The 25075-nt window shown below is 40.9% G+C and overlaps 1 protein-coding gene across 6 annotated transcripts in view; it reads left to right on the top strand.

Annotated features, from left to right (window-relative positions):
- The window catches only part of LOC106503077 (craniofacial development protein 2), a 38291-nt gene continuing 13721 nt past the window's right edge, over positions 506-25075 (top strand). For all 6 annotated transcript variants that reach the window (XM_018061722.1, XM_018061725.1, XM_018061724.1 and 3 more), the window contains exons 1-5: positions 506-731; positions 12014-12131; positions 13225-13444; positions 13751-13875; positions 23641-24612. In XM_018061722.1, the coding sequence (XP_017917211.1) occupies positions 668-731; positions 12014-12131; positions 13225-13444; positions 13751-13875; positions 23641-24612 (1499 nt within the window). In that variant the 5' untranslated portion in view covers positions 506-667. The remainder of the gene's footprint in view (positions 732-12013; positions 12132-13224; positions 13445-13750; positions 13876-23640; positions 24613-25075) is intronic.

Genomic DNA, 25075 nt, shown 5'->3' with positions numbered 1-25075 from the left:
TGGCTTCCTCCCTGCAACACACCCAGGGGTCATTTTAAACAGCGAAATCACCGACTGTAAGCACACCGATTAAAAAAAAAAAAAAAAGGAAACGCGGCACTAAACAGACTGGGAAACGATACTTATTTACACTAAGAGGGCTGAAGCAAGATAGCAAATTGTCTGCCTGCAACCTCAGTACAACCCACCACTGGTTAACTCAATATTTTCACTCTCTGAGCATATCGGGGAAAATAACCCCAGAAAGCACCGTGAATATTGATTTGGGTGTGTGTGTGTGTGTGTGACTATTTTAACAACTAAGCGAATTCAGTTATATCAACCAGTGACTAACGAAGGGCAACTGTGTTCCCATGGGCAAAACCAGTTTTCCTTAAGCAGATACACTAAATCAAAGCCCCTGAGCTCTGAAGACTACAAGTCCCAGCATGCACCGCTCCAGGACGAGGCCCGCATTCCGCCGACCGCCATATAAGCGTCAGGTCCGCGGCTTTGGCCCGGAAGTGGTGCTTCTCGACCTAGCGCCGTTTCTGCGTGTGCGCACGCGCCGCCGGAGCCGCCGCCATCCCCCGTCGCCTCCGCGCACTCCGCGTTTCTACGGTCTCTCCCTAGAGCTTTGCCGTTGGAGGCGGTTGCTGAGGCACCGTAGGCCCCGCGCGGCAGCAGTATGGAGGAGTTTAAGTCCGAGGATTTCTCCGTCTCGAAGGAGGACGAGGACTACGCGCTGTCGGGTGAGCACTCCTCCGGAGGCGAGAGGCGACTTGCCCCGCCCCCGCCTCGCTTGAGGCTCGCTTTGCAGGCGTTTGTGGGCCCGGTGGGAGGGTGGCGTGGTTCTCAAGCGGCCCTGAGCGCGCACCGCGCGGCCGGGTGGCCCCAGTTAGCGGACCGGGACCTTTCCCGCGGCCGATTGTCTGGGCCGTGTTCGGCCGACGCCCCCTCTCAGAGGGCGGGAACCCGCAGGTGAGCTCGACCGTTAGTGGTGGTTGGGTATCGCGTACCCTCAGCAACCCTGAACGCTTCGGCAAGGCCATCTTACGCAGACCTTCCGTCCCCAGGGAATTGCTAGCATCACGACCCCGATACATCATTTTCTGTCCTCAAAAGAGAGAGGGTGGTTAAAAGTTCACATAATGATGTCTTTTGCTTCTTGGCAGTCTCAGTATTCAGCCCTTCTTAGACCTTTGTTTTATTGTTTTTCTATGTTGCCCACATCTTGGCGCTCTGTGCGCCATGCAGACAGAAATAGGCGCACGAGTTTTGGAGGAAAAGGAAAGAGTGGCTTTGTTACTTTGCCAGGCAAAGGGTTAGGACAACACGGTAGGCTGGCGCGTCAAGAACTGTGCCCCTCTCCCTGGTGAGTACGGAAAGGTCGTATAGTCAGGCAGGAGTTAGTGATAAAGGATCAAGGCAGTAACCGTCTAGTATTCTTCTGCAAAGTTTCAAAAAGGTTGCTGGCGAGATTAGGGTGTGGTCCAGTTTGTCAATGGTGGCGAGCTTCTCTGGTTCTTTAATCTTGCCTCAAGTGGTTTCTTTGCTGTTCTGCGTTGAATAGCAAGTGTTCTGCTGTTTGGAAATGAGGGAAGGTCCTGGAGACTGGAGTCTTGCCTATAAGAAATAGGGGACAAAAAGGCCTCTGTGCCCAGGAGTCCCTAACGGGCCTGCTCGGCAACATGTAGAGGCTTCAGACCAAAATGTTACCCATACCTATCCCTCCTGCCATCCTGCCTGTTCCCCAGACTCCCACATCTCATTGAAGTATCTGCTCGCACAGTTACACTGGGTCAAACAAGATTAAAAAAAAAAGCCTGGAGAGTTGTCCTTGTTCACATTCTTTTGGTCGAGCCAATCGTTACATTCAGTTTGAGGCTACAGCGAAGATGAATTTCTGATCAGTCCGTCACCAGTGTGGCTCTTACTGAGCTCCCATTATCGACTAAGACTTGACATAGTTTCCCCGCTCCGTTCCTGTGTTAGATTCTTGCCCGCCAACACTGTGCGTGCTAAGTCCCACTCTTTGTGACCCTAGGGACTGAGGGCCCGTCAGACTCCTCTGTCCATGGGATTCTCCAGGCCAGAATACTTGAGAAGGTTGCCATGCTCTCCTCCAGGGGGTCTCCTGCGTCTCTTGCATTGGCATGCAGTTTCCTTACCATTAGCGCCATCTGGGAAGCTCTTTAGATATCAGCATGATTATTTGAAAGTTAGTTTTCATTGTAATCAGTTACCATGCACCTCCTTAGAAATAGTCAAGTATTTCTAAAAGAATTATTTTGAAACTGAACCATTTCCATCACTTATCCCTTTCCGTTCTCCACTGAAGAAACTGCTTTCTTCTTTTAAAATTTGGTATTTCCCTCATCTGCTGACTTAACCCACTCATGTTAGGTCTTCTTTTAACATCGTGAGTCTTTCCCCTCTCTGCCAACACACACTTTTTCACCTTCAGACCCTTCCCACTTCCCCAGCCTGCCAATGTTCCTATGTCAATTTGGGTTAGACTGTTATTAATATTAAGTGTTTCTTTTTTTTTGTAATGACTTTGAACATCTTGTGACTGAACCATCTGTATATGCAGTTACTGCTTTTCCTGCACTAGTTTTCTCTGGAGTTAATAATTGCCATTTTGTTGTTTAGTCATCTATGTACTTACTACTGATTTGATCCTAAACGCTCAAAATTGTTTAAATTACCTCCCAACGTATTTAGATTTATTAGATAATCATTCGCTATTTTGAAGTCCGTCTTTGTCTTCTCATCTGCTCCAATTTGTCTTGGCTTTATACTCTTTAAGCCGACAATCTCCCATCTTGGCCACTACTTTGGATGTTTTGTTTCTGTCCCTTTTCTCTTAGACTCCCTGTTCTCTTGGCTCCCATGGTGTCTTTTTTCTTGGTGTGTTCCACCAAAATAAGAATAAATCCTGAAATAACTTCGTGAAGAAAAATGCATGTTAGAAACTTTTTTATTTTGAGACCATGACTATCTAAAAATAACCAGGTGACCCTCAGGCATGATTAATAGTTTGGTATGGAATTCTGTATTCTATAATTTTTTATCTGAATTTTGAAGGTACTTCTCCATTATTTTCTAAGTTTCCAGTGCTTTTATTAAAAAAAGCTTGTTGCTAGTTTTTACTCATTTACATAAAATTTGTCTCTGGACTCTGATAGAATCTTGTTTTTGTTCCTTCTGTACCTTTTAAAATTTACGGGGGACAATTTTCTTCATTTTTTTGGAATCATCGTATTTGTATGTTGACTCTTGCTACACCTTATGGACTGGTGCTTCTGTTGTTTTTTCTCTTTGCATCAACTGTCCGTCAGTTTCTTCTCTGTGCAGCCTGGCACTGGGGTTGTTGACTGGGGATGGCCTGGTGGGCTGCTCTTTGCACAGTGACTTTGAGGTTCTTAGAGGAGGTGTTGGGAGCAGTCACAGCACAGTACAGTTGGTCGCATGTCAGCAACCCTTCAGCTGCTTGACACTGTAGACCAGAAACTTCCAGAAGCCACTGGGGAGCGTGTGCTTTGTTTTCTTGTTGTCCTCATAACCAGGGTTGGGCATCAAGATATTTTTAATTTTGAAAATAATATTTTTTTTCAACTTTTAAATAGCATCATGTTCTGTTTCATGAGTGGAGCATCTTATTGCTGTATGGATATTAGGTACGCTTTGGGCTTCTCACCGTCTGAGGTGGCCCGCACTCTGTAGGTGTTTCTCCCATGACTGCGCTCACTTGCTAAGGTGACTCCATCCCCTGGGGCCACTTTGGCCTTTGGAGACAGTCAGCATTCTGTTTATGGAATGTATATCTCTCTAAATACATCTACTTATCTATCAAATAATAATGATAATAATGTTCTAAATATTTCTTTTAACTTACGTACAGTAAAATTCACTCAGAGTATTCTGTGATTTTTTTGACAAATGCTTATAGTTACGTAACCACGACTGAATTTAACAGTTCCAGGGCCACCTTACCCTTCCCTACCCCTGAAAATAATATTATCTGTGTATAGAAAGTTTTATTTCCTCCTCTTCTGTAAGCATAGCTTTTATTTCTCTTGATAGCCTATTGTACTTGGTACAGTTCCAGTGTGTATTGAATAGGAGTGGTGAGTGTGGACATTCTTGCCTTGTTCCCAATTGTAAGGAGAAAGCATGAGTGTTTCACCATTCAGTATAATGTTACCTTCAGGTTTTTCATAGATGCCTTAAGCACTTCACATTGTTGCGTGCTGCGGTTCATGGGGTCGCAAAGAGTTGGATACGACTGAGCAACTGAACTGAACTGATTACTTAGTCACATTACCAGGTCTGTGTAATTATGCAGGTTTTTTGCTTTTCTAAAACATTTTACAAAAGAAGAGAGTGAGGCACCCAAAGTTACTCAGCTAGATTAGATGGGCTTGGATTTGAATCCTGGCAGTCTGCGTATACTGCCCCTCAGGCCTTATGGAATTAAAGAATTCCCTCTATTCTTTATTTGCTGAGAGGTGAATTTTGTCAGCTGCTTTTTCACCATGTATTGCTCGTGTGGTATTTCTTTTTTTATCTGTTAATGTGGTTGATTTTAAATTCATCTCACCCCACCCCCATAAAACTTACTGGATGTAGTATTCTACATGACTGGATTTGGTTTGCTCAAATTTTGTTGAGAAGTTTTGTGTTTGTTTATAAGGAATGTTGGTCCATAGTTTTCTGGTTAATTTCCTTGTCTGATTGGTATCAAATAATGCTAGCCTGATAAAATGAGAAAACAATCTGTTTCCTCTGAGTTTTTTATTCACCCTAGGTGTTTGTTTTGTTTGTTTTGGGCATTAACATGTTAGACACATTCTCTGATATTTTTTTCAGTAATTCTTAGTTGTTTGATTCATGTTTAAGCATGGAGGACTGAAAAGGTGATGCAGGCTTCGAGTCTTTGGACAAGATTTGTTCATTTGCTATAAAAAGTACCGAGGGCTTCCCTGGTGGCTCAGCGGTGAAGAATCTGCCTGCCAGTGTGGGAGACTCGAGTCCAGTCCCTGATGTGGGAAAATCCACATGCCCTGGAGCAACTGGGCCCAAATGCCAGCCTGTGCTCTAAAGCCGGGAGCCACATCTCCTGAAGCCTGTGCTCTGCAGCGGAGAGGTCGCTGCGGAGGGAAGCTCGCACACCGAGGCTAGGGTAGCCCTGCTCCCCACAACTTGAAAAAGCCCGTGCAGCAGCAAAGACGCAGCACAGCCAAAAATGTACAAAATAAAGTAAAAGAAAAGAATGCTGAATCACTACACTGTCCCCTTGAAACTCGTATCAACTGTACTTCATTTTTAAAAAGATTTGTTCATTTTGTGCTTTTTTTGTCTCTAGGGATGTTATTCTTATAGTGACCACATGGAATTTAATTGTAGTTTCTGTTACATAGTTTGAAATTTGCTTTTCTCTTATCAGTGCGATAGAGTATCTTTTTTCATATTTAAGATCTAGAGCTACAAACATCTCTTTGAGCTGTCTGCAACATTCACCCAGTTTTATGAAGAAAAATAAGCTTATAACAAAAATGCATGAACTTTGTTGAAAATTAGAAAATGCAGGCAATTAAACATAAAATCAGAATTACTACATCCCCACCACCTAGAGATTATCAGTATTGATTTCTTAGTGAAACCCGCTCTTATCTTTTTTCTATTCCCAAGTGTTGTTATTAATATTTGTTTTTTTCCCCTACCTAAAATCACACTTTTTTCATGTGTCTTTGTAGCCTGCTCTTTTCAGTGAACATTTCTCTCCCTGTCCATTTCAGTAAACTTTGAGCTCATCTAATATGCAAACCGTATTCAGGTTTTCCCTGTTGACTCAGAAATGGCGACAGCGTTTTGTTCAGACCCTGGTTGAGCTCCGGACTACTTGTGTCGTTCAGCGGTTGCGTCCTTTACGCCTGTTTTACTCGAGCACACGCACGTTTCTGTAGCACATTGGCATAGAGGCCAGGCGGTATGTCCTACGGAATTTTGTCCGGTTACTCCCTCATGGTATTAGGTGATTCCTTTGTCCCTTGAACTTGCGTTAAATTCAAGTGAGTGAGTGAAAGTCGCTCAGTTCGTGTCCGACTCTTGCGACCCCATGGACTGTACAGCCCATGGAATTCTCCAGGCCAGAATACTGGAGCGGGTAGCCTTTCCCTTCTCCAGGGGATCTTCCCAAGCCAGGAATCGAACCCAGGTCTCCTGCATTGTGGATGGATTCTTTACCAGCTGAGCCACGAAGGAAGCCCAAGAACACTGGATTGGGTAGCCTGTCCCTTCTCCAGGAGATCTTCTTGACCCGGGAATCGAACTGGGGTCTCTGCATTGCAGGCAGATTTTTTACCAACTGAGCTATCAGGGAAGCCCATGTTAAATTAGAAGTTAGATCTAAATGCTTGGTGGGTTCAAATGAAATAATTTTAGCTGAAAAAAAAAAAAAGTTCATAGCTGATGTGTGTGTTTCGTAATGCATGATATCGGAAAACAAAATACCTGATTATTTCCCATAGTTGTGAGTTCTGGATCAGAATGAAGAGAATTTGATCCCTTAATTGTGTAATTATTTTTTCCCTTGGAACTGGAAAGTGTTTTGTGTTATATTAGGTTGGTGCAAACATAACTGTGGTTTCAGACTGAATTTTAAATCCTAACTAGGCTCAGACATCTCTATTAATCAAAATAGGAACCATTATAATCAACGCATATTTTTGCCAACAACAAATAAGTTTGTTTATTCTTGTAGCATAACAATGTATGCTTTGGGATTCAACGAATTCTTGAAAAGCATTTTCTGAATCCTGCTTGTTGCGGAAGCATTTTCCGTGCTAAAAGTTGTCAAGATGCTTGAAGTGGTAGTCAGTTGAAAAGAGATCAGGTAATGGCAGAGGAAACAAAACTTTGTAGACTACTTCGTTCAACTTTTGAAGCGTTTGTTGTGTGATGTGCAGTTGGGTATTGTCTTGGAGAAGAATCGGGCCCTTTCTTTTGTCCAATGCTTGTTGCAGGCATTGCAGTTTTCGGTGCCTTTTATCGATTTGCTGAGCCTACTTCTCAGATGGAATAGTTTAGCCAGGATTCAGAAAGCTGTGGTGGATCATACTGGCCGCAGAACACCAAACAGTGACCATGGCCTTTTTTGGGTGCATGTTTGGGAAGCTCCAAAGGGAGCTTTTTTGTCCAACCACTGAGCTGGTCATTAGCAGTTGTATATGATCCACTTTTCCCCGCAGGTCACAATCCAATAGAGAAATGGTTCATTGTTGTGTAGAATAAGAGAAGATGACATTTCAAAAGGACGATTTTTTAAAATTTGCGGACAGCTTATGGCACCCACTTATTGACCTTTTTCACCTTTTCAATTTGCTTCAAATGCCAAATGACCACAGGTGGTCGACCTTGGGTTCTTAGGCAACTTCTGTAGTTTTAAGAGGATCGGCTTCAGTGATGGCTGTCAGTTGGTCCTTGTCAACTTCCGATGGCTGACTGATATCTCTCTTCAAGGTCTCCTTTGCAAAACTTCTTGAACCTCCACTGCCCAGATGTGTTGCTGATATTGCGGGTTGTCTCCGCTGCTTTACAGCATTTTGAACTCAAGGAAATTGCTCGAATTTTCTCTTTCTGTAACATTTCCATAGTCTCAGTATAAAATGAACAGCAAGTAATAAGTCATTAGCACAAAAAAAAAAGAGAAATGTGCATTAAAATGATGTATAACATGACCACATTCATTTAATTTATTCCAAAATCAAATGCCAAATTTCAAATTATTTTTGCACTAACCTAATAATATACTTAATCATTAAAACTTAAATTGTCTTTTACCTGACATGATAATCTTTGGTTGAATTACTACCATCATTGTGGTGTAAGAGTGAGTCTCTTTCTAGTTTTGTGGTTCTTTTGCATTTATTGGTTGATGTTGTTGGGAAAGTGCAGCTTTTCCTGTCAGCTGGAGCAGGATGAATATTTAATTCATTTCTCTTAATTACCAATTTTCAAAATTGGGAATAATCTTAATGGTAACGTAAAATGGTGCAAAGTATTTTTTCCTGTTTTTTAAAAATTTGTAATTAGCATAAAGGGGTAACAGTTTTTTTTTCCCCCCAATCAATTCAGTGTATTTCAGTAATAGTTATTCCTTTTAATGGTCTCGGCATCACTTTTGGCCACTATAAGTTCTTTCAAACTAGATCTTACATCCTTTTAATGTGACCCATTATACCTAACTTCCTTGTTTTCTGGTACAGCAAAATTTCCCCATTTCACCTTGTGCTTTCCTTCCCTCAAATCCAAAGTTAGCTGTACTTTTTGGGGAACCCTTTTTGAGTAGAGTCATGAAAGAACAATCTGAGCTTTAAAGAAATGCTCGTTGTTGGTAGAGTGACGTTGCTTCAGAGCTAGAAAATATTTACCTTATAAAATGTTTAGAGTTCGGAATTTTTTTCCATTTAATCGGGGCTTTTAAAGTTTTTTTTTTAATTTTAATTTTTTTAACACCAAAAACATTTTGTATTGGGGTATAGCCTATTAACAATGTTGTCATAGTTACAGGTGAACAGTGAAGGGACTCAGCCATACATATACATATATTCATTCTCCTGGAAACCTTGCTGGCACATAACACTGCCATCCAGGCTGGCGCATAACGTTGAACAGAGTTCTGTGTGCTGTACAACAGATTTTTGTTGGTTATCCATTTTAAATACAGAATTGTATACATAACCTTCCCAAAGTCCTTAACTATCCCTCCTCCAACCCCTGCAACCATGAGTTCATTTTTTAAGTCTGTGACTCTAAGAGTTCTGAATTTTAAATTCAGCTTTAACATTTGTTTTCACTTAATTTATTTGATTTTATAATAGTGTCATTTCTGTTACTCTGAAGATCTGGATTCTTTAGCATTATTAGCATAACAACTTCCTTCCTTTTATCTATATTATAAAATACATAGTTTCAAAATAACAACACTGATGTTATTTCTCATAATATAACTTTTCTGGTCTTTCAGTTCAGTTCAGTCGCTCAGTTGTGTCGTGTCTCACTCTTCGAGACCCCATGAATAGCAGCATGCCAGGCCTCCCTGTCCATCACCATCTCCTGGAGTTCACTCAAACTCAAGTCCATCAAGTCGGTGATGCCATCCAGCCATCTCATCCTCTGTCATCCCCTTTTCCTCTTGCCCCCAATCCCTCCCAGCATCAGAATCTTTTCCAATGAGTCAACTCTTCTCATGAGGCAGCCAAAGTAGTAGAGTTTCAGCTTTAGCATCATTCCTTCCAAAGAAATCCCAGGGCTGATCTCCTTTAGAATGGACTGGTTGGATCTCCTTGCAGTCCAAGGGACTCTCAGGAGTCTTCTCCAACACCACAGTTCAAAAGCATCAGTTCTTCGGCGCTCAGCTTTCTTCACAGTCCAACTCTCACACCCATATGTGACCACTGGAAAAACCATAGCCTTGACTAGATGGACCTTTGTTGGCAAAGCAATGTCTCTGCTTTTGAATATGCTATCTAGGTTGGTCATAACTTTTCTTCCAAGGACTAGTCGTCTTTTAATTTCATGGCTGCAGTCACCATCTGCAGTGATTTTGGAGCCCCCCAAAATAAAGTCTGACACTGTTTCCAGTGTTTCCCCATCTATTTCCCATGAACTGATGGGACCAGATAGCATGATCTTCGTTTTCTGAATGTTGAGCTTTAAGCCAACTTTTTCACTCTCCACTTTCACTTTCATCAAGAGGCTTTTTAGTTCCTCCTCACTTTCTGCCATAAGGGTGATGTCAACTGCATATCTGAGGTTATTGGTATTTCTCTGGTCTTTAACCTTTTGCTAAGGATGTACAGTCAAAATACTGTTTCTAAAGTACTTGGAGTAAATCCTTTCTTAGTGGGTTGTGTTATCATTTTGGTTATGTTTATATATTTATTTAAACTTTGCTTAATTTAAGAGCTTTCAGAATCCTGCAGAGAGGTCAACACAGAGAACTCTTGCTTCTGCCACTGGTTACCCCACTGTGTTGTGCCCTGGCCCTTACAGATTGCAATTTTCCTTAGTTTTCCGTTTTTCCTCATAGTTTTGCCTTTTTAGATTTCATTAGTATAAAGTAACACAGTACAGCGAGGTGCCCACCACTGTCGGTTTGTTGTAAGTCATTTTACTCAGATTTTAGGAGGAAGCAAAATTACATTTGTGTGTTCAGATATCTCAAGAGACTTTCACTTGACACTTGGTGTCTAAAACATGACTTTCTTCAGTTTTAGAACCCTTGTGTTGACTAAATAGTCAGCCTCAAATGCTTATTTGTAAGATTTTCTTATGGGTGGCTCACTCTCATCAGAGTTTTGCTTGCCTTTTTCTTTTTCCAGTAGTGAATTTGTTTATTTTTGGTTGTACTGGGTCTTCTCTGCTTTTGCGTGGGCTTCCTCTAATTTTGGCAGGCAAGGGCTGCTCTCTGCTTGGGGTGCACTGGCTTCAGTAGTCACAGCTCTCGGGCTCAGGCTCAGTAGTTGTTACACAAGGGCTTAGCTAATCCATGACGTGGAGTCTCCCCAGATCAGGGATTGAACTCAAGTCTCTTGCATTGGAGGTGGCTTCTTATCCACTGTGCCACCAGAGAAGTCCAGGAATTTTCTCATTAGTTTTTTCATTTTCTGAAAAATTTTTAGTCATCTTTATTTTGTAAATGCCTCTCTGAGGAGATTAATTATAAAGTTTTTTTTTCTTTTTCCTAGTTTTGTTTCCTCTAAATTCCCTTGTTTGTTTTCAGTCTTGCCTTTGATAGTAGAGGCTTTCTTCAAGTGTTTAGTGGTCTTAGTTCGTTGTGAGGAATATTTAAAAGCTAATTGGAAGTGCAGGGTTATTAAAAATAGCACTGTTTATAACTGGCCCCAAAGCAAATGGCTGTCAACAGAAAAATGGATAAATAAATTGTGGTTTAGTCTACAGTGAAACTATTTAGGGATGAGAATAAATACGCTACAGTTATATGCAAGGAACTGGGTGACTTACAAATGGAATGTTGAGTGAAAGATGATGTATGCAAGAGTACATATTATAAACTTCTTCCTAAAGCTAAAAAACAAAACTAATCTGTGATGTTACCCTTGAGGATAGCAGTTCTCGGGCATGTGGCTGGTGCTAGTGGTTGCAGTAGGGCACCAGGGGCTTCTGCAGAGCTGCTCATGTTCTGCTTCTCAGATGGGTCTAGTTACACAGGAGTGTTCAGTTTGCTTAATTTCATTGACCTGTACTTTAGCTCATGTGCTTTTTGGTATGCTATACTTGCAGTAAAAGCTTATGTGAAGTAAAAAAGAATAAATCTGGTTGAATCTGTGTGTACAGGATCTGTTGACAGCTACCCACAGAATGTGGTCAGACTGGGCATCCAAGGAGCACTTTTGTTGGGGACCCTGAATGTCACTGTCCAAAGGTGGGAAATCGATATATTTGCTTTTTCTGCTATGCCTAGCTTGAAGTCTTTAAGCCTTTTTCTAAGCCTCTTTTATTGATAACACAAAGTATGTTTTGTTTAGTTTGAAAGATGTCCAAGATGAGGTAGAAACATCAATTTCTTCTTTGAAACTTACAGAAGTAGTTTTGGAATTTCTGTTCATTCATTCAGCATTTACTTTTTTTTTTTTTAATTATTTTTAAATTTTTATTTTTACTTTATTTTACTTTACAATACTGTATTGGTTTTGCCATACCAGCATTTACTTATAAAGACATACAGATCTGTGATCTCATGGTATGTGGAGCATAGCAGAAATTGCAAACATTAAATATAAGTGGGATGAGTTAAGGATGAATTATGGACTGCCCTGGAGGCCTGGAATAGGGGAACTTATCCTGTCTTTAGAAGCAGGGAGGACAACCCTCAGAAAATTATACTTTAGTCTGGGGAAGAACAGAGGAAAGCACTAGACTTTTTTTCTGAGTGAAAATGTGTCATCTTGATGCCAAAAACTTTTACTTCTGTCTTTCTGACCACCTTCTTATGTGATTTCAGGTGGAGAGCGTCATGAAGATGCTGTAAATGAATTAGTGAAGGAAGGTGAAATGGCTGCTGAAGAGGATTCACAGAAAACCAAAGGGACAAAAAGAAAGGCTGAGAACGTTCTGGCCAGGTGATGCTGCCCTCAAGGCCCTGAAGTCAGCAGCTGTTGACACATCCATCCAGATTGCTGGGATTGGTCTGATGACAGATTTCTTTCTGTTAGAATTTCTAACCTTTTCTCATTGAGGGAAATACTTGGTGACATTTTAGGATTTAATTCTTATTCTCTGGGAAGCTTTAAAAATGAGCTTTAGCTTAAAAAAAAAATTCATATGTAATAAGTGTGCCTGATTTAAAATGAAAAACTTAGAAATTCTCTGGTTAGGACTCCGTGCTTCCAATGCCATGGCCTGCGTTCAATCCCTGGTTAGGGAACTAAGATCCTAGAAGCTGTGTGATGTGCCAAATAGAAAAAAAAAAAAGGGGCGGGGGAGAAAGACTCAATTACTAGAAAAAATAATGTATCCCATCCCTAGCCTTTGTTGCTTTGTGAAATTACGAAATTTCTCAAGTTATTTAAGTCAGATAAGGGAACCTTTCAGTAGAAGTTTTCCTGGACATTAAAAAGTAGATTGTAGAAAAAGAATTTTGAGTATCAGGTGATTGATTTGAATTCAGAATAGCATTAAGCAATTTAATCTTGGGTTCAGTGCCTTTATCCTTGAGTTTTTCTGTATTCCATTTTTGCTATCTTCAGAAAATACTCAAGAAACAAGGCTCTCCATTCCTCACACGGTGAGAACCCTAGGAAGAGACAGTCTGGATAAATCTGAGGCTCTCATTAGTCTCTCTCATTAGTCAGTCTCAAAAGTCAAAAATATCTGGCGTATGTATGTTCTCAGAGGTCTCTTTTTGAACATACTGATTCTGTGAAGTGATTTTGGGTGTTTTCTTGGTGAGAATAGCTAGTCCTAACTCAGAAGTAGAACAGCATATATTTTGGTTCTAAGTGTTTTGGGAAAATGCTAACTGTGTGAGTTGGGTTCTTTTTTTCTTCCACAGAATCTCAGCTTACCTCTCACACTCACTGTATCCTGTGTGTTAATCAGTAGTCCCTGATTTCAAGTTTTCTGAGGTTTACAACATTATGTTTGGTATTCAGGAAGGGATAAATAAAATTATTTTGCCCGTTTATTTTGTTTTTTCCTTGTGATGGTGATTAGGAAGAGAAAACACAGTGGCCTCTCTCCACAACACGAGGACGAGGAGGATGCCAGCAGGGAATCTGGAGGGAGTATTAGTGAGAAGGAAGATGCAGCTGCAGAGCGAGAAAAAGGCGCCGAGTCCGAGGGTGCCAGGGAAGAGGAGGAGGAGGAAATGTTGGCCAGCTCCGTCAGTGACGTAGAACCAAAATCGGAAGTGCCTCCGTGTACACAAGTTAAAGTAAGTTAATAGCTGAATGCGATGAATGTTTTTCAGAAATTCCCCAGGTAGACTTTTTAAATTTGCGAACTCAGATTTGAGGCTTAACAACAGAAATCAGACTAGCGGCCTTTTAATACTAACCCTACCAAGTGAAAAGCAAAGTATTCCCTATGGGAGGAAACATAAGATTTTCTAATCAAATCAATTTTCAGTGAGAATTTAAGTGTTTGGAGATGAAACAAATGTTAAGAATTGCCAGGAACATGTTTGAGTGGAACTTTAGTTTTCATTTTGTATCGAACTTAATACACTTCTTTTTCATAGACAGGAGAGGAGAATAAAGAGATGGCTTCAAGTAAAGTGGTCAAAGCAGAAGAACAAGAGAAACCTAAAGAACCAGAAGAAGCTAAAGTCACCAAGGTGTTTGATATTGCTGGTGAAAAAGTCAGGTAGGATGACGTTTACAAACTTCAACCTGGTTCTTTTAAAAAGGAACATCCTTCTTTTAGTAATATTGACTGTTTGTTTATTGGCTGCACTGGGTCTTCATTGCTGCACCTGAGCCTTCTCTAGTTTAGGCAAGCGGGAGCTCCTTTCTAGTTGAGGTGCGCGGGCTCCTCGTTGGGGTGGCTTCTCTTGTTTGGGAGAAAAAGGCTTAGTTGCTCTGTGGTATGTGGGATCTTCCTAGGCCAGGAGTCAAACCCTGCGTTGCGAGGTGGATTCTTAACGACCTAAATGGAACATCTTTTTAAATGGGGTTAGACATCTGTCCTTGTACCAACCCATCTAAATAGTTTGGAGGAATTCTATTAAAACTCAAGGTTCTTTTCTATTAGAACTCAACAGTGGTTCCATTAATTATCAGGGAACACGAGAATGGTCCTTTAACATATGATAATGTAGTTTGGAGGTAGTATGAAGTGGATGACTAAATAGAAACAAGAAAATGTAAGAGTTCAGCGTTACATATTTGGTTCCACCTACTTGTTGCCATGCATTGTGACTTTGGCAATTTCTCCCTTTATTATTTTCCTTAAAATTGGGCTATGTGAAAAGTGAAAGTCGCTCAGTTGTGTCCGACTCTCTGCAACCCCATGGACTACACAGCCCATGGGATTCTCCAGCCAAAATACTGGAGTGGGTAGCCTTTCCCTTCTCCAGGGGATCTTCCCAACCCAGGGCTCGAACCCTGGTCTCCCATATTGCAGCAGATTCTTCATCAGCTGAGCCACAAGGGAAGCCCAAGAATAATGGAGTGGGTAGCCTATCCCTTCCCCAGCAGATCTTCCCAACCCAAGAATAGAACCAGGGTCTTCTGCATTGCAGGCAGATTCTTTACCCGCTGAGCTATCAGGAAAGTCAACTTCCACTGGACCTTGATCCTCAGGCAGCAAGCTAAGTGACATACCCAGAGGTGCCATGACAGTTCCAAGGCGCTATCAGAAGACCAGAAAGGGGGCAGGGCCAGCTCCTGGACATCTCCACCCCTTCCCCAGAATACTTGGAATAATCCTTCCGCTCGTTAGTGGATGAAATTACCCAGCTCATGAAAGCTGACCATGCCACATTTCTAGAGACGTTTGATTCTGTTACTATTATCTCAATATTATTTTTTTAAGTGATTCATAGGTTTGTTACTAGTTTAGAAAAGCAGTATAGTCTTAATACTCTTGGCTGTTCTGGATGAGAGCCACATGCCTAGAATTTCCTCTTCCCCATTTATTTAAAATTATAATATGAAAACAGCAGATAAGATACAGTTAGATAACAGATGAAGTTCCTCCTGGCATAGTGATTTGACTTAGGTCTGTCGTGAATTGATTAGTAATAACTGTACTTTCAGAAATCATCTTCCATGCTTTATCAGTAGTCAGTTCCAGTCATTTATCCCATCAAGTTATAATTAAATTAAGTTGTATTTCAGTGGGAAAAAGGGATTTCCTATGTGTGAATTTTTTATATGGAAAATACAACTCAGAGTATTCTATGAAATGTGTTAACTAATAAGAACTGTTCTTCAGGCTTTAAACTTTCACTCCTACTCTTATAATTTATTTGCTTTTGAAAAATATGTTGACTCAGTTCCATGTGTGAAAATACTAAGATGATCACAAATACCAAACTGGGAATGCCGTTATTGTCCAGATGTTAGGAGTCCATGCTTTCACTGCTGAGGGCCCGGGTTCGGTTCCTGGTTGTGGGAACTGAAATCCTGCAAGCTGGGTGTCTTGGCCAAAAAAAGAAAAACACCCAAAAAACCCCTCCAAACCAAGCAGATAAATCAGCATGTTTTACTGTGTAATTGGGATCTTTAAATTGGGGACCATATGGTTATCGTTTCTCTTTCGGAAGAAATAAGTTTATTCTGTATTTCATCATTCTTAGGTCACTTTCTTCATAACCATTGTACATCAACATATATGATAACATCCACTTCTATGATCGGTTTTCAGTTTATCAAATATAGTCTTCTAAATTTAATGCATTAGCTTTACATAATTCATAGTTTCTACTACCTTGATAAGAATAATGGGGGTTTTTTGTTTTTGTTTTTTTTTATAGTAAGATGTTTTTCAATGAAAGAAGCAATGTGTTGATTAATATTCTAACACAGACTCCTTAATGTAAACTGTTACCCTGTCCTGCAGCTGTGTCATTGGAACTTATTCTTGCAAACACTTAAACTTCAAATCTCATCTGATATTATAGGATCCCACTTTTATTTTAATTGACAGATAACTGTCAGTTAATGTTTGTCAGCAAGAAACAGATAAGAGACTCCTTTATATCATACTCATGTTTAAATCACATATACTAAAATAACTTTCCTATCAGCAATAAACTTGTCATTCTTCAAATTGCTTTGAAGAAATACTTTGCTAACTTTGTCGTAGTTTCTTTATCATAACCCAGATCTCAAATACTTTAAGCCATGGTGTCACTGGAAAAGAACTCACTGGTTTTAGTGTCACGTGATAAAAAACCAAGCCTACTGCATGAGGGCTCAGAGACTAAAACCAAGCTTGACTTCACTAGTCCTTCATTAATGAAATGAGACACTTTGGAGCCACTTCCATTAGCATCATATGGTTTACTACTGCTGCTGCATTCAGAAAAGATGTGGGTTTTTTCTTTTTTTTTTTTTTCCTCAAAAATGTATGGTTTGGTTTTTTGCCACTAGGACTAAAAATAATACCAGTTTAATGTTCTTAGCTTACTTACCGAAATGTCCATTTTAAAAGTTACACTTGATTGATATAAAAATATAAAGATAAAATGATTGTTAAACATAACAGTTTATACAGAGAAATGCTTATCAAATTTCTGTGTTTAAATTGATAAAACAACCCTAAATTATCAGGCACACTATAATGTGGTCTCCCTGCACATGAATGATACACTAATACCACATTAAAGCAGCTTGAAGGTTTGATAGTACCTGAGTTTGGTCTATGCTGTGTTTAATGCAGTGAGTTCATTATTCATGTCCTGAATGTTATGACATTGTCCAATTGTTATGCAAGTTTTTAACTCTTTAATTCAAAATTTGTGTACCTCTTCCTTGGAACAATAGCAGATAGTTTTCTATGTTCATGTTTTTGTTAGCTTTATATACAGTTCTACTCAGATCTTTCCAGAATTATTCCAAAACGTTCATCAGAGCTGTATGTCTTGTCCAATCCAACATCCAATCCAAGATTACCCTCTGTATTTAGTGTTAAGAGCCCATCTGTGTTGCAGAATATCTCAGTTTTGGTGGTTGTATTGTTTCTTCATGGTTCAGTTCAGTTCAGTTCAATCGCTCAGTCGTGTCCAGCTCTTTGCCACCCCATGAATTGCAGCACACCAGGCCTCCCTATCCATCACCAACTTCCGGAGTTCACTCAAACTCATGTCCATTGAGTCGGTGATGCCATCCAGCCATCTCATCCTCTGTCGTCCCCTTCTCCTCCTGCCCCCAATCCCTCCCAGCATCAGAGTCTTTTCCAGTGAGTCAACTCTTTGCATGAGGTGGCCAAAGTACTGGACTTTCAGCTTTAGCATCATTCCTTCCAAAGAAATCCCAGGGCTGATTTCCTTTAGAGTGGACTGGTTGGATCTCCTTGCAGTCCAAGGGACTCTCAAGAGTCTTCTCCAACACCACAGTTCAAAAGCATCAATTCTTCGGCACTCAGCCTTCTTCACAGTCCAACTCTCACATCCATGGGGCTTCCCTGGTGGCTCAGAGGTTAAAGCGTCTGCCTGCAATGCAGGAGACCTGGGTTTGATCCCTGAGTCGGGAAGATCCCCTGGAGAAGGAAATGGAAACCCACTCCAGTATTCTTGCCTGGAGAATCCCATGGATGGAGGAGCCTGGTGGGCTATAGTCCACGGGGTCGCAAAGAGTCAGAGACGACTGAGCTACTTTACTTCACTTCACATCCATACATGACCACTGAAAAAACCATAGCCTTGACTAGATGGACCTTTGTTGGCAAAGTAATGTCTCTGCTTTTCAATATGCTGTCTAGGTCGGTCATAGCTTTCCTTCCAAGGAGTAAGCATTTTTTAATTTCATGGCTGCAGTCACCATCTGCAGTGATTTTGAAGCCCCCCAAAATAAAGTCTGACACTGTTTCAACTGTTTCCCCGTCTATTTCCCATGAAGTGATGGGACCAGATGCCATGATCTTCGTTTTCTGAATGTTGAGCTTTAAGCCAACTTTTTCACTCGCCTCTTTTCACCTTCATCAAGAGGCTTTTTAGTTCCTCTTCACTTTCTGCCATAATGGTGGTGTCATCTGCATATCTGAGGTTATTGATATTTCTCCTGGCAATCTTAATTCCAGCTAGTGTTTCTTCCAGCCCAGCATTTCTCATGATATACTCTGCATGTAAGTTTAAATAAGCAAGGTGAAAATATACAGCCTTGACGTACTCCTTTTCCTATTTGGAACCAGTCTGTTGTTCCATGTCCAGTTCTAACTGTTGCTTCCTGACCTGCATATAGGTGTCTCAAGAGGTAGGTCAGGTGGTCTGATATTCCTATCTCTCAGAATTTTCCACACTTTATTGTGATCCACACAGTCAAAGGCTTTGGCATATTCAATAAAGCAGAAATAGATATTTTTCTGGAACTCTTGCTTTTTTGATGATCTAGCAGATGTTGGCAATTTGATCTCTGGTTCCTCTGCCTTTTCTAAAACCAGCTTGAACATCAGGGAGTTTACGGTTCACGTATCGCTGAAGCCTGGCTTGGAGAATTTTGAGCATGACTTTACTAGTGTGTGAGATGAGTGCAACTGTGCGGTAGTTTGAGCATTCTTTGGCATTGCCTTTCTTTGGAATTGGAATGAAAACTGACCTTTTCCAGTCCTGTGGCCACTGCTGAGTTTTCCAAATTTGCTGGCATATTGAGTGCAGCACTTTCACAGCATCATCTTTCAGGATTTGAAATAGCTCAACTGGAATTCCATTACCTCCACTAGCTTTCTTCATAGTGATGCTTCCTAAGGCCCACTTGACTTCACATTCCGAGATGTTGGCTCTAGATGAGTGATAACACCGTCATGATTATCTTGGTTGTAAAGATCTTTTGTATACAGTTCTTCTGTGTATTCTTGCCACCTCTCTTTAATATCTTCTGCTTCTGTTAGGTCCATACCATTTCTGTCCTTTATCGAGCTCATCTTTGCACGAAATGTTCCCTTGGTATCTCTAATTTTCTTGAAGAGATCTCTAGTCTTTCCCATTCTGTTGTTTTCCTCTATTTCTTTGCGTTGATCTCTGAGGAAGGCTTTCCTATCTCTCCTTGCTATTCTGTGGAACTCTGCATTCAGATGCTTATATCTTTACTTTTCTTCTTTGCTTTTCGCTTCTCTTCTTTTCACAGCTATTTGTAAGGTCTCCTCAGACAGCCATTTTGCAGTAGGTGTTGCGAGAGGCATCAGAGGGCAGACGCACAAACCATAATCACAGAAAACTAGTCAATCTAATCACTCAGACCACAGCCTTGTCTAACTCAGTGAAACTAAGCCATGCGGTATGGGGCCACCCAAGACGGGAGGGTCATGTTGGAGAGGTCTGACAGAATGTGGTCCACTGGAGAAGGGAATGGCAAGCCACTAAAGTATTCTTGCCCTGAGAACCCCATGAACAGTATAAAAAGGCAAAATGGTAGGATACTGAAAGAGGAACTCCCCAGGTCAGTAGGTGCCCAATATACTGCTGGAGATCAGCGGAGAAATAACTCCAGAAAGAATGAAGGGATGGAGCTACAGCAAAACCAATACCCAGTTGTGGATGTGTCTGGTGATAGAAGCAAGGTCCAGTGCTTATAAAGAGCAATATTGCATAGGAACCTGGGATGTCAGGTCCATGAATCAAGGCAAATTGGAAGTGGTCAAACGGGATGGCAAGAGTGAACGTCAACATTCTAGGAATCAGCGAACTATGATGGACTGGAATGGGTGAATTTGACTCAGATAACCATTATATCCTCCTGGTTAGCTTCATGTTAATAACTTTAGACCATCAGTACTACGTTGATGATGCTTTGCCCTCAGCATATCACATCATTACCATTCTGACATTGGTGCTGATGAGTTAGACCGCTTAGGCGATATCTGTCAGGATTCTCCATTACAAAGACAGTCTTTCCCCGTGTAATCATTTTTGGGACCCGTTAAATCTTGATGATGTAAATTAGGAATGTATTTTGCTGCCAGAAATCACACTGGGAACTACTGAGTTGTCCAGCAGAGGGTGGTAGAACACTGATGGTGAGCCTCTAATGTTTGGAAGTCCTACAAAAAATACACAGAAAGAGTTTACTCTGTCGCTAGGAATACAGTGTTAAATACTGGAAATCTTTCTTGGTTTGTATTATTTCTCATGTATCACTTTGAATATCTAAGGAAGATTTATTATAACTTTACCATTGCCTTGACCGTGATATAGGCTGGTGAATAACTGTTGTCATGAGAAATCATTAAATTTTCTGATCAAATCAAATTTCATGCATTAATATTTATAAATATAGTTGACAATTTTTTTTCCTTTAAAAAAAATTCCCCCCAATTTCATTTTTTAAAAGCAAATGTATGGTGATTTTAAATACCACGTGAGTATCCAGAAAACGTGCTGTCTGTCATTTGTCAGAAGAGGGCAGCCCCATGCCTATCAAAGAAACAAATATAAAGGAGGAAAATCATTTTTTCCCATAAATACACACACTCTCACACATATTTGATATTCAAAAGTAATATATTCTTCTTATTGTCAACACACACATTGTAGAGTTATATACTATGCCAAGTGAAAGTTCTCTGAAAGTCAGCAGCATAATACATGTTTCTTTCTTACTGTTGCGGAGGAGTCCAGTAGAGGTTGGATAGCAGGCTATCTTACTACTCAGCCACGCAGACACACAGGAAACACATAGACTGTAGACTTGCTGTGCCGCGAAGAGTGAGGAGATACATTTTCTTTTAATTTGTCTGTTTTGAGGATGAAACTTGTGCCATCAGCACTGCCCTTTGAGTCTAGGCCTTCTGTGGGTTTCATTTCTACAAAGAGGAACGGGTTCTGTTGGTTGATCGGGGTCAGTAGCCTGTGGTACGAGCTAGAGAAGGGAATCGGGGACCAGGGTGCTCCTGATATGAACATTCAATTGGTGTTAGCCCCACTCCTTTCCTCTACCTTCAGAGGTTCCTGGTATCTCTATTTCCTCAGCCTTTGTAGGATATGGCTTGTTTTGCCGTTCCACATGGCTACAGCTTGAGAGCAGAGCACACACCTCAGTCAACTTTTAACTTGCCTGTTTGCTTCCTACCTTCAAAGAATTTTAACTGACATCGTTCTCCTGTTCGGCCTATTATTACCCTTGAGTCGTTCTGCCTCTGTACATTTATTACCACTATTTGATAGGGTTTTGGTAGAGAGTGGAGAATGAAGAGTGTGTTCATTGCATCATTTCCAAGTGAAAGGTTCCACTTGCTCTTCATGAACCATCTTAGGTCTCTAGATTCTGCCCAGGCCAAGGAGATTTAGAGCAGCTTTCTAAGCCAGTATTCTTGTGCTCTGCATTAAGCCTCAAAGTGGATGTATGTTCATTTTGTTTTTTTCTGTAGCAATATAAGGAATCACTCCCAAAATTAGCAGCTGAAGACCATGTTCTATTACAGTGTCTTGTAGTTCTGGCAGAGTTGGACTTCGCTAAATGTTTCTTGTGCAGAGCCCCTTTTGCAGTTGTTGCTAATGGCTGGGTCTGGGAGTATCTTGAACGTTTATTTACTTCCATGTCTGGTGCTTGGGTTAGGAAGACTCAATACTTGGGATCTGGAACAGACACCTTAGGTATCTCTCTCTCGGTATTCTCGTGTGTTCTCCAGCATTGTGGCCTCAAGGCAGACACATTTTCTGTGGTAATGGGGATTTTAGAGGTTCATTATTGAGAAGAGAGTCACCTGAAAGCTCTGTTATTTTTCTTAGCAAGTCTTAGAAATCATGTCGTGCCCATTCCACTGAACCTTGTGAATTGTGGCAGCCACAAAGTCCAATCAGTTTTGAGGGGCGGGGGTGACATATACTCTTACTTTCATAGGGGTAGTGTCAGGTTCTGGAAGAACATGGGAGTTGGGAAATTTATGGCAACTATCTTTAGGAAATAGAATTTACTAAAGGTTTCTCTCTAGCAGTGCTACTTCATCTCTGGATGAGAAAAAGTAACCTAGCCCCTTAGAAATTAGTCTTTTCACTCATGGGTTATAAATGTGCTGGCTGTTGCTACAGGAGTGCTACAGACCATCCCGAAACATAGTGGTATGCCACCAAGCATTTTTCTGTTACACCTGTGTTTCTAGATATCGAGGGTTCAGCTAATCTAGGCTTGTCTCCTAACTGCTGGTTGGGTTGAGACATGCAGCATGTGTCTGTCAGCCATCTGGGACCTGCAGCTTCCTGAGGCATATTCTTATGGCTGAAGAGAGGTATTCAAGGGCAAGTGGAACAGCGCAAATGCATTTAAAGCTTCTTTCCCTGTCACATCAGTTAATGTCATTGACCATTGAAGTAAGTCATATATCCAAGCTCAGCATCAGTTGGGGGTGGGGGGTGGGGTGGGAAGTGGGGAAGTATCTTCTTGGGCAAGAAGGAAGAAGTGAATATTTGGGGAATGGTATTCTATAATCATAAAAATTCTCCTTCTTTTGTTTAATTCTTCTCTCTTTACTGAGAAGTTTACCTAGAATAGTTACGTTGTTCAGTAGTCAAGTCATGTTCGTGTTCGACTCATTGCAACCCAGTGTACTGTCACATGCCAGGCTCCGCTGTCCTCCCCTGTTCTCCAGACTTTGCTGAAGTTCATGTCCTTTGAGTCTGTGATGCTATCTAAACATCTCTTCTTCTGCTTTACACCCCCCCTCCCCCCGCTTCTCCTTTTTTGTGTCTTTCATTTTCCCAACATCAGGGTCATTTCAAATGAGTCACCTGTTCATATCAGGTGGCCAAAGAATTAGAGCTTCAGCATCAGTCCTTCCAGTGAATATTCAGGACTGATTTCCTTTAGGATTGATGGCTTTGATCTCCTTGCTGTCCAAGGTACTCTTAAGAGTCTTTTCCAGCACCTCAATTTGAAAGCATCCATTCTTTGATACTCAGCCTTCCTTATGGTCCAGCTCTCAACGCTGTACATGACTACTGGAAATACCATAGCTTGACTACATGGGCCTTTGTTGGCAAAGGGATTCTTCCACTTTTTAATATGCTATCTAGGCTTATAGTTTTCCTTCCAGAAAGCAAGTATCTTTAAATTTCATGGCTGCAGTCACCATCCACATTGATTTTGAAACCCAAGAAAATAAAATCTATCATAGCTTTCACTTTTTTTTCTTCTATTTGCCATTAAGTGGTAGGACTGGATGCCATAATTTTATTTATTTTAATGTTGTTTCAAGTCAGCTATTTCATATCCTCTTTCACCCTCAAGAGATTCTTTAGTTCCTGTTCACTTTCTGCCATTAGACTGGTATATGTATTTCTGAGCTTGTTAATATTTCTCCTGGAAATCTTGATTTCAGCTTGTGATTTATCCAGTCTGGCATTTCATATGATGTACTCTGCATATGACTTGTATTAGCAGGATGACAATATACAGCCTTGTTGTACTCCTTTTGCCAACTGTAATCTGTCAGTTGTTCCATGTGCGGTTCTGTTTCTTCTTGACCTTCATACAGGTTTCTCAGGAGACAGGGAAGGCCTGGTATGTCCCCGGAACATGAGCCCCCCAGATCAGAAGGTGGCCAACATGCCACTGAGGAAGAGCAGAGGTCAGTTACTAATACTTCGAGTAAGAATGAATCGACTAAGCGAAAGTGGAAACGACGTTCAAACGTGGTCGTGACTGGTGAAGAGAGTAAACTCCGATGCTGTAAAGAAGAATATTGCATAGGAACCTGGAATGTTAGATCTATGAATCCAGGTAAATTGGATGTGGTGAAGCAGGAGATGGAAAGAATAAACATCGATATCTTAGGAATCAGTGAACTAAAATGGACGGGAATGGGCGAATTGAATTCAGATGACCATTATATCTATTACTGTGGGCAACAGTCTCTTAGAAGAAACGGAGTAGCTATCATAGTTAACAAAAGAGTCCGAAATGCAGTAATTGGGTGCAATCTGAAAAATGACAGAATGATTTCAGTTCGTTTCCAGGGCAAACCATTCAACCTCACAGTAATCCAAGTCTATGCCCCAACTCCCTATGCTCCAGAACCTGAAGTTTACCGGTTCTATGAAGACCTACAACACCTCTTGGAAATAACACCGAAAATAGATGTCCTTTTCATCATAGGGGATTGGAATGCAAAAGTAGGAAGTCAGGAGATACCCAGAATAACAGGAAAATTTGGCCTCGGGGTACAGAATGAAGCAGGGCGAAGGCTAATAGAGTTTTGTTACCAGAACAGGCTGGTCATAGCAAACACCCTTTTTCAACAACACAAGAGACGTCTCTACACGTGGACATCACCAGATGGTCGATACCGTGATCAGATTGATTATATTATTTGTCGCCAAAGATGGAGAAGCTCTGTACAGTCAGCAAAAACAAGACCTGGAGCTGACTGTGGCTCAGATCATAAGCTCCTTATTGCAAAGTTCAGGCTTAAGTTGAAGATAATACCAAAAACGACTCGGCCATTCAGGTATGACCTAAATCAAATACCTTGTGATTATACAGTGGAGGTGACAGATAGATTCATGAGATTAAGAGACTAGAGGGGCACAGAAATTAAGCCTGATAGAGAGTAGAACCAGATTTTGGGTGGTCTTGAATGTGAGGTTCAGCAGTTTGTATTTTACTGCTCTGAGTAATACTGATCCATCACAAGAACTTAGGTAGGGGAGTAACTATGTTTTTATTTTTTTGTTTCTTTGTTTGAAGTCATCTTTTGAGGTTAAAGCAGTCATAGCCAGTGAAGATACTTTTTAAAAATTATTTTATTTTTGTTTTGATTGCCCTGGGTTTTCAGTGCTGCTCATTGGCATTGATCTTTGCTGAGAGAGGGACTATTCTCTACAACTATTATAGTGCACTTTAAACGTGAAACTCAGCAGCTAGAATTTATAGAAAGCCCAGTGTTCTCCTTGTTATTTATGCCCTTTTCA

This window comes from Capra hircus, chromosome 18 (assembly GCF_001704415.2).
Source record: "Capra hircus breed San Clemente chromosome 18, ASM170441v1, whole genome shotgun sequence".
NCBI classification, from domain to species: Eukaryota; Metazoa; Chordata; class Mammalia; order Artiodactyla; family Bovidae; genus Capra; species Capra hircus.
Note: the sequence above shows the minus strand (reverse complement) of the source record. Positions and strands in the feature narration are given on the sequence as shown.